General features: G+C 36.8%; 2 protein-coding genes across 2 annotated transcripts; both read left to right on the plus strand.

Moving 5' to 3' along the window:
• The first annotated feature begins 1,807 nt into the window (after window positions 1-1,807).
• Window positions 1,808-3,817, plus strand: LOC106132069 (SUMO-conjugating enzyme UBC9-A). Its single transcript, XM_013331383.2, has 4 exons — window positions 1,808-2,061; window positions 2,149-2,232; window positions 2,513-2,775; window positions 3,023-3,817. Exons 1-4 carry the CDS (start codon window positions 1,996-1,998, stop codon window positions 3,087-3,089), a joined length of 480 nt encoding a protein of 159 aa, XP_013186837.1. The 5' UTR covers window positions 1,808-1,995; the 3' UTR covers window positions 3,090-3,817.
• Window positions 3,818-5,037: 1,220 nt separating this feature from the next.
• LOC106132071 (general transcription factor IIH subunit 2) lies at window positions 5,038-10,229 on the plus strand. The gene is made up of 9 exons (XM_013331386.2): window positions 5,038-5,276; window positions 5,558-5,759; window positions 5,852-5,991; window positions 6,112-6,274; window positions 6,633-6,731; window positions 7,196-7,371; window positions 8,135-8,266; window positions 9,091-9,199; window positions 9,805-10,229. Exons 1-9 carry the CDS (start codon window positions 5,215-5,217, stop codon window positions 9,937-9,939), a joined length of 1,218 nt encoding a protein of 405 aa, XP_013186840.1. The 5' UTR covers window positions 5,038-5,214; the 3' UTR covers window positions 9,940-10,229.
• Window positions 10,230-10,245: the final 16 nt, after the last annotated feature.

Below are 10,245 nucleotides of genomic sequence, written 5' to 3' on the forward strand. Positions count from 1 at the left end.
AATAATTGACTTAGCGTAACAAACTTGTTGTTTTGACAATACCGATGACATATGCCGACATTAAATTTAGACCGTCAACTTACATCGACATTTTAATAAATATCCAAAAATTAGTAAATTGGTCGGTGTTTTATTACAGAATTTATAGGAAAGTGGATGGAAACATTCGTCACAGACACAGAACACAACAGGAGTAATCTGTGCTCATTGTTTCACCACGTCATCAGCTTCTTTTACCTCATGGGCGTTAATCCCTTATCTTAAATCATAAAGTAAACTTTCTGGAGGAAAAGAAACCCGAGGTTCGCCCTTTGACCTTGATCCTATATTAGGTCTAGTCAAGGAACTAAGTCAGTTTTTTTTTCAGGGGAACCTGTAGAGTATGTGCATATGTATAAGAACACTCTTATAGAGTAAGTAGTAGGTATTAGGTCATCTCTAGCACAAATGCCACCAGGATAGAATTTGGACAGCAGTTCATGATGGAAAGTACAGTGAGTGCCGTGTGGTTCCCGGCACCAATATAAAAAAGAATAGGGCCACTCCATCTCGTTTCCCGTGTTTAGGCGATGGGCTTGCAACCTGTTACTATTTTGAATCTCAATTCTATCAAAAGCCAACAGCTGAGCGTGGCCTCTCAGTCTCTTTAGGACTGTTGGCTCTGTCTACCCTGCCAGGGATCCAGACGTGACTGTATGTAGGTATGTATGTAAAGTGAGCATGTGTGTCTAATAGCCGATTAGCCGGGTAAGCGAATCACTACAGAACATTTGGCACTAAATTAATGAAAGTGTGATGGGAGTGGTTCTAATATACCTATTAAAGTGTAAAGTTTACATGTATGCATTTGGTAGGTAACTGTTGCCCGCAACTTCGTTTGCGTGTTATTGGAAATAGGAAAGTTAAGGTTATTAAATTTACTAAAATTGAGCATAATAAATTTCAACGGAATTTGGCATTACATAGATAGAATATACCTATGTAATTTGGATAAACGAAAAATGATTTATAACCCTAAACTCTCACTGCAGCTCAAAAACTTTTGTTAAGATGTCTTTTCCATAATTCTGCTTCAGGTGTTTCAGATCATCGATTTTTATACGCTAACAGAAATCGCATCTTTAACTTCTATGTCACATGGTTGTTCAATAGGTACAGCTGTTATTTTGAGGTTTAATCACTATCGAATGATTTTTTTATCTTGTAAAAAATCGATTTATAATTTAATTTCGAATGCCACATCTCTAGTCAAAGCAAAACATTTTTTACCTAACTAAACAAGACATGACAACCATTGCTATGGCATACATAAAGAAGGTTGCCTACAGGAAACAACAATAAAAGAGAGATTTCTATAGGAGTTTTTAATGAAAATCAATGATTTCTACGGTTTCTCCCAAAAGTCATGTTTGTTATGATGTGTTGTTGATCAATGAAAATTGATTCAGCAGTTTTTAACATGTAGTAGTCGAAAAGTAAAAATAAATCGAAAAAATTTAGCAAATACGAATACTAATGCGAATATTTGTTTTACTCCACACTAAATGAATGCGAAATTTCGAAAAGAGTTCCTTTCATCAGTTGTTTTGACGAGAAAGACGGACAAACATACACGATTTTTATTTACTTTGCTAAATAATATTGATAAAGCACACAATCTTGTTTAAAACTCTGCTCATAACAAATATAATTATATTTAAGAAAAAAATAAATCATTTGTTACTCTATTCACTTTAATTATCCATATCGATTTTGATAAAAAAGGGTTATTATATCAACTATCGATACTTAAGTCACAACACTAGTTAATTCAGTTGGCAGCACTATTTTGCCTGACGCATCGTGGACGCTGAATCGCGCTCACAAAAAAATATTTTTCAATTTTACTTTCTTTGGTTGAATCTTTTTAGAGTCGCGTACCAGTGTTTGATTTTTAGGTACCTATTCAACTTAATTGGTACAAGTTAATTTAGGTACAAGTGATTGCTAAGAAAAATGTCCGGTATTGCGAGTGCACGTTTGGCTGAAGAAAGAAAAGCTTGGCGCAAAGATCATCCTTTCGTAAGTGAATAGTTTTCGTATTAGTTACGTGGGAACCTGCTACGTAAAATAATATTACCAGTGATAATGTATATTATTAATTTTCAGGGATTTGTTGCAAGACCCATGAAAAACCATGATGGCTCTCTAAATCTTATGACTTGGGAGTGCGCTATTCCTGGAAAGAAAGGGGTAACTATGTTTCTCGATTTATTGTTTTATTTAAAGCGAGGTGTAATTTGTCTATAAAATGTTTATATTGTAACATCATCTATACTGTTCTGCCATAGGATTCCGAATTCTTTCATAATGATCATAAAAGTTAAAAACTAACAAATAATCTCTGTATAAAATGTGTTGAAATATAAAGCACTCATTTTAAAATTGTTCACTTACCAGGTCAAAAAGCATGCCACTATATGTTTTTATGATATATGTTTTTTATACCTTTAATGCAATGATATGTTTTCAGACTCCCTGGGAAGGTGGTCTATACAAATTAAGAATGATTTTCAAAGATGACTATCCTTCAAGTCCACCAAAGTGCAAGTTTGAGCCCCCCTTGTTCCATCCTAATGTTTATCCTTCAGGCACAGTGTGCTTGTCTCTTCTTGATGAAGAGAAAGATTGGCGTCCAGCTATTACAATAAAACAGATTTTGCTTGGCATTCAGGACCTCCTCAATGAACCAAATGTCAAAGATCCAGCACAAGCTGAAGCTTACACAATATATTGGTAATTGAAGTTTATTTTTATTATCTTTTATTGTCTGTAATTGGTAGAATAGATATGGATTCTATTCGCATTTTACCTATTACACTATTATTTATCCATTTTAATGTCTGACTAAAAGTAGTCAGTTGTACCTATTCTGTTAATAATAAATGAAAATAATATTGCAATAAGCACTATTTCAGACTTTGAAAGGGGTGAGTTCATCATCTAGAGTTATGTTTATATTTATTTCAAATTATTTTTACAGTCAAAATCGACTAGAATACGACAAGAGAGTGAGGGCGCAGGCACGTGCCATGGCTGCTACAGAGTGAACAAGAAACAAACAGAAATACAGGCCATGTCCATTTGGCTGTTCTTGGTGGCAGGAGTCTAGCCATATCAAATTGTGTACCCTCGAAATGAATCATAGTCATTATCCATATCAGAATATTGCAGTTATTCTCTTTATTTTGTAATCAAAACTAACTTTATACAAAATTTCAAGGGTACAGAATTTGATTTAAGTTGAATGTGATATATCTTAGTGACCATTCTTAAGGTCAAAAATTTATGACTATTATGTTGAGTGTGCAGTAATATTACTTTTATGCTCAAAGTAAAGTCAGAAATAGAATGAGAAACAGTAGGTGAGTGTCAGTAATACTGACCTCTCCCCTGCCACAGAATGATGCCATTTTGGCCAAATTAAGAATAGGATTGTTTGATTGATTGCTGCTAGTTATTGGAGATGCAGCAATTATGAAACAATAATTACTACCTAGTTATTCCATTTAGTGACTCTGAAATGTCTGTTAAACGGCTTATAATACATTAACGTCTTAGAATTATAACTATCTTGTAAGATGTCTTTTATTTATTTGTAAATGATCGCATTTCAAAGACAGTATTGGAGAAATGATAAGTTATGTAAACTACCGCCACCTTGTATCATAATGTGTACGATCTGTTCAAGTTAAAATGAGAATCTATTATTTTAACTATTTTTGTATCTTTATGTTAGTCTTAATCGAACAATAAAATTTCTAAATAAAAATAATAATTTTATTAGTTTGTAGCCATCTTGTGATTCTCAACCTGCCTAGCAGCTGTTGAGAAATTGAGAGTTCGTAAAGTGGTTATGGACTTCTCTCAATTTTAGGTTTCAAATATAGCTGTTGTCATGTTATAGACTATAGTCACACAAGTGTATGCCTATGCCTATGTTATTCTAGTACCTATTGTATACCCCAAAACCTGAGTATGTAATCGTTTGCCCATGACTCTACCAACGTGTGACCATCGTCTATAAATAAAACTGAATATTAAAAAAAAAGTCATGACATAACAAGATGTGTTCGTTATATTAGGTAGTAAAAAGTAAAATAAATATTACTTTTTTTTATTTTTATTATATATGAGAACAGCTTCTATTTTAATGGCGTCTATTAAACTGGAGGCGTCTATGAAATAATTTATGTTACGACAAAATGATGACATGTCTCTGACCCATCGTAAAATGAAATATTTTTACACACAGTCACAACTAACATTCGATGAAATTCTATAATAAGAGAACCGTCTAGAATCCTCCTTTTTGAAGCAGTTTTAAACCTTCTAGGTGTAACAAATACTGTCCTGAAAGCCGCATCAAAATCGGTCCAGCGAAATGAGATGTGATTGCGGACAAACATACATACAAACAGGTCAAACTGAGATCCACTTTTTTTGGAGGCGGTTAATCAGCGGACACTGGGACACTGTCCTTACGACCGATTTCACAACTAACGCTCAACGAAATTTTCATATTGAAAATATTAATAGCAGTTTGAAGTAATAAATTTGCGCATAAAAACATAATATGAGTATTTAGTAGTTTTTATTAAACCATATCACTTTGAACTAATATACTAGCGCTTAATAAATATTAGGTTAAAAAGAATAGCATATTCACGTAACGTGTTGGCAAAATATATGGTTGTGAACATCTTTACATATTACGTACATTCATAATGGTCACATCTATATCCCTTGCGGGGTAGATAGAACCAACAGTCTTGAAAAGATCTAGGATCTAGGCTACGGTCAGCTATTTGGCTTAATGATAGAATTGAGATACAAAATAGTGACAGGTTGCTAACCCATCGCCTGAAAAAAGAATCCCAAATTTGTAAGCCTATTCCTTAGTCATATTATTCTTAGTTATCTTATGTCACTGACGTATGATTAAAAAAGAAAAACATTATCACGTTTACTTTACGTCACGTCAGTGTCAGTCAGTGTTAATAATAAGTCTTTAGAACGAGTTCGTATTGTTTTCAGACATAAATTTAATAACAGGTTTTCGTTTTCCGACGGTTTACTTAATAAACTTGGATTTTCTCATACATTTTAAATAAATCAAGGCTTTTTCAAGACTACATATTAATATTTATTTTAACGGATTTATTTGAGTACAACATGGCAGACGATGAGCAAGATCCAAAAGAATACCGGTGGGAAACAGGTTACGAAAAGACATGGTGAGTGCAGACAGCATTTATTTTTATTAGTACTTAAAAATAATACAGTTTTCTAGCTAATTGTGTTTTAATTTAAGAACTTTGGATTCTTGTAGGCCATGGGCTGGCAACCTGTCACTATTTATTTGAATCTCCATTCCATCAATAACCCATACGGCTGAACATTTCCTTCCAGTCTTTTCAAGACTCTGTCAACCCTCCAATGGATATAGACGGTGACTATGTGTATGTTTGCATTTCAATATTGTTTATTTATTAAATTGTTTATTCAATATTCTCAGGGAAGCCATAAAAGAAGACGAGGATGGCTTGGTGGAAGGATTAGTGGCCGAGTTTGCCCAGAAAGCGGCGCGCAAAGCTGCCGCTCCTCGGCGCGGTCCAGTCAGACTAGGCATGATGCGGCATCTCCTTGTGGCCGTCGATTGCTCTGATGCCATGAACTGCCAGGATTTGAAGCCATCACGATTCCTGTGCACTTTAAAGGTACTATTAATAAAAACTAAATTAAAAAAAAAGTGATTTCTATACAATTTTTTTTAAATTCTTGTTGCAAATGTATATTTTTATTTCATTAGTTATTGGAAAAGTTCGTAGAGGAGTTCTTCGATCAAAATCCATTGAGTCAGCTTGGCATTGTGGCAATGAAGAACAAGAGAGCAGAGAGAATCACTGACTTGTCTGGAAATGTTAGGAAACATATTAAAGCTGTTCAAGGGTATGGTATTTTACTGTTATTCCTTAGATTTTTTTTCTACACAAAAATATGTGAAGAATAAAGAAAAAAAAAACCAGACCAACTCTCAGCTAACTGCATCATATCTTTTTATCTATGCAGATTGACAAACATCCCCCTGACAGGAGAGCCGTCATTGCAGAACACACTGGAGTTTGCTGGACGTGTGCTCCGACCTTTGCCAGGGCATGCATCTAGGGAACTACTTGTATTGTTTGCTTCACTCACCACATGTGACCCCTCGGATATAACTGCTACGATCCAGGTACAGTCTCTTAAAGACTTAGATAGATGAAAAAGTTCACCTATCTATGTGAAAACCAACCATGAACAGTCTTAAGTGACAAGTGTATGTACATGTCTTTATTGCTTGCAAGTGTAGAGCCAACAGTCTTGAAAAGAAAAGTCATATTCAGCTGTATGGCTTAATGATGAAATTGATATTCAAATAGTGGCAAGTTGCTAGCCATAACACCACCAAGAATAATCCCTAGTTAATTTACCTTTCCCTTAGTCGCCTTTTTAACTGTTAAGTAATAAAATGCATCAATTTCCACTAGATTATGAGGGATCACCATTTCGAACGGGATTATAAATATATAAAAAATATTTTTTATTTTCAGGGTTTGAAGACAGACGGAATAAGATGTTCGGTCATTGGTTTAGCAGCTGAAGTAAGAATATGTAAAAAGTTATGTCAAGATACTGGCGGAGATTATGGGGTGAGCAGAGTTTAAAATAACACACATTTTCACATCTTTGTCCTTTATATGGAAGACAGAACAAATTATCACAACACACAAAGACCACACAGAATGCGGGGTAGGCAGAGCCAGAAGACTGATAGACCACATTCAGCTATTTGGCTTAAAGAACAAATTGAGATTCAAATAGTGAGGTTATTCAGGTTGCTAGCCCATCGCCTAAAAGAAGAATCCCAAGTTTATAAGCCTTTCCCTTAGTCGCCTTATACGACATCCATGGGAAAAAGATGGAATGGTCCTATTGTTCTATTGGTGCCGGGAAGTCACAAAAATAAAATTAAGGTTCAGGTTAAGATCGTGCGCCTTAAGAAGAATCCCAAGTTAATATGCCAGAAGGATAATGTTGTTTGTGTATTTTTTCCCGATATGGCCACGAGAGAGAAGCAGTTAGTGACTTATACATTTTGTAAAAATTTCTGTAGGTAGTATTGGACGACGTCCACTATCGCTCCTTGCTCCTGGACTACACGAATCCCCCGCCGCGGGCGCGCGCTCTGGACGCGGGGCTCGTCAAGATGGGGTTCCCCCACTGCGCCCCCCCGACCACCGAGACAGACCCCTCCAACAGCGCAGATCCGCCAATCACAGTTTGCATGTGGTCGGTATTTTTTTTTATATTTAGTGGCTTTAAAATACTCTTCACGATTTCTCTTATGCATAATTAATTTAACCTTTCATATCTAGTTATACAGGGAAATCCAAAATATCATAACCTCAACCTGGGCTAGTTCTCGAAGCAATTGATCATGAAATATTTGTGAGAAGAGAATACAAGTATTTAACTGCATTGGGAATCAAACCCAAATTGCCTTGGCAGAGAATGCCTTGTGGCATTAAGTCCACCTGCTGTACATTTTACGTGCATAAAGTTTAAAAAAAAACAAAGGTAACAAAGCGGTCCGACGTGTTTACCTCTACGCTAGGGAAGTCGTCGTATATGTTCGTCTTTATTTAATTAAAACTTTATTGCACAAAATGAACAAAAGGCGGATTGAATACAATTCTGGCATTCTTTACCAGTCTAACAGCTGAACAAATATAGACCAATATAAAATATGATATGATATAAGGTGGTATGATAAAGTGCACGTTCACATTTAAGTTTGAAATTACATATTTACATATCGACACAGCATAAACCACTGGGTCTAGAGGATTCATACCTTACGTTGTTTTTCAACAAACAGATTTTGTAGGTATTAACTCTATACCTGTAGGTCTAATGGTGCACTAAAAGATTTCCCAAAATTTGCGCGGAATCGGAAATTAAAGGGGCGTAGGTATTCTAGCATAATAAAAATACTTTTTTCACTTAAAATTCCCCAGATGCAATTAATGTTAAATAATAATTATTGTAACAGCCATTTGGAAGAGGGCGAAGGCGTCGGTGGGGAGGGCCACCTGTGTCCGCAGTGCCGCAGCAAGTACTGCTCGCTGCCGGCGCAGTGTCGCACGTGCGGGCTCACGCTCGCCTCCGCGCCTCATCTCGCCAGGTATACCCTCATCATCATATCCGCCGTAGGACGTCCACTGCTAAACATAAGCCTCCCCCAATGATTTTCACCTGGTCGTCGGTCTATTCCGCGGGTGGCCGTCCTATGCGACGCTTTCCGGTACGTGGTCTCCACTCGAGAGCTTTTTGGCCTCATTGGCCATCAGCTCTACGAGAAATGTGGCCTGCCTATTGCCATATCAGTTTGCTGAGCCGAAGTGCTATGTCGGTAACTTTCTTTCGGTTCGACTACGGATCTCCTTATTCCTGATTAGATCTCATGGAGAAACAGAGCATAGCTCTACTACATACTCCACTACTCGCTGAGTGACCCCGAGCTATAGCTTGACCAGAAATATAGCACTCCTCGTCATGAATTCACATTTATATGTCTGACTGAATGAGGTTTCCTCACGATGTTTCCCTCACCGTAAGAGTATAAGTTAGTACTCAACAAATTTATGACCGCGAGATAGGATTTGAACATATGCCTCTGTACGCATCATGCATTTTAATAGGAAACCTTATTGATTTGACCACCGACGCGATAGGTAGTGTTGCCTATCAATAGTGTCGATAGCTCAGTTGGAAACGGCAACACTAATGCTAGGTAACGTCCACAGATTATATTAATAAAAATCATTCTCTTGTATTTTATGGTAGTTACTTTCACCTTGTGGAGCCTATGTAATGTGGTACTAGGTTGTTGTGCGTCTCGTGAGATCGATCTATTCTCACCTATCCGTCTAAACAGGCAGTTATTATTCATCTTCAAGTTTTTACATTTAACATGTGAAATTACAGTAAAAAAAATTTATATTTCAGATCGTATCACCACTTGTTCCCTGTAGAACCTTATGAAGAGGTACCCAATGAAGGACAAGCTCAATACTGTTTTGGCTGCCTTAGGCCTTTCACAGATGTCGACAAGCAGGTAAGAGAAATTGCTTTAGCTAGATATTATCAGTTTTATAATTTACTACCGTATGATGCATATGTTGTTTGTTGCGCTGCTTTTACTTTTGTATAATAGTGATAAAAATTTCGTTCTAAGAGTGAAAAATATGTCAAAAATCAATTGACTAAAAGTAATCCTCACAAATTGTGGAGCGATTTTAAAATTAATTATTTTTCATTGTGCAAAGCGTTCTTGTTAGATAACGCGCGCTATAGCTCACTGAGGTAACGGATAGCGTTTTTTAAAAATGGGTAAAAATTTTGTTTATCTTGCTTTTCTAGTCAACATACATAGGTACATATGGTCACGTCTGTACCTCTTGCCCAGGAGGCAGAGCCAACGGTCTTGAAAAATCTAAAAGGTTTTATTCAGCTGTACGGCCTCATGATAAAATGAGATTCAAATAATGACAGGATGTTAGCCTACAAGAAGAATACCAAGTTTATTACCCTTTTCCTTAGTCACCTTTTACGACATCCATAGGTAAGACGTGGTCCTATCCTAAAGTGACGGGGACCTCACGTCAATCAATTTTTAGTCAATCACAGTCAATTCATAGTAGGTATCTCACGTTTATTCAGATCTTCCGCTGCCCGCGTTGCCTGGAGTACTACTGCTGGGAGTGCGAGGCGGTGGTGGGCGGCTCGCTGCACGTGTGCCCGGCCTGCGCCGCGCGGCCCGCGCTCTACCAGCGGCTGCCGGACACGTCGAAATAGATCTCTCGTCTATCGTTGTAATGCTATTGCTAGAGGTGCAAGCCGTTAATGGGGAATCGTCTGCATCTGCGGCTGCCAGTATCTCCAAGTAGAGTGTCATCAACAGTACTGCTTGTGCATTTTACTGGCGAAAATCGAGGTTACGTCGGCGATACCATTTGAACGTCATTTAATTTTTATGTCAATAAACCTGGGGGAGGTTTGGGTTTAATGGCTGAGAATGCAATTGGGATGGAACACTACGATGAGAAAGATTGTGTAATTTATTAATTTTATATGTACATAATGTATATAGGTACTTATTTT

This window comes from Amyelois transitella, chromosome 13 (genome assembly GCF_032362555.1).
Source record: "Amyelois transitella isolate CPQ chromosome 13, ilAmyTran1.1, whole genome shotgun sequence".
In the NCBI taxonomy this organism is placed as follows: Eukaryota; Metazoa; Arthropoda; class Insecta; order Lepidoptera; family Pyralidae; genus Amyelois; species Amyelois transitella.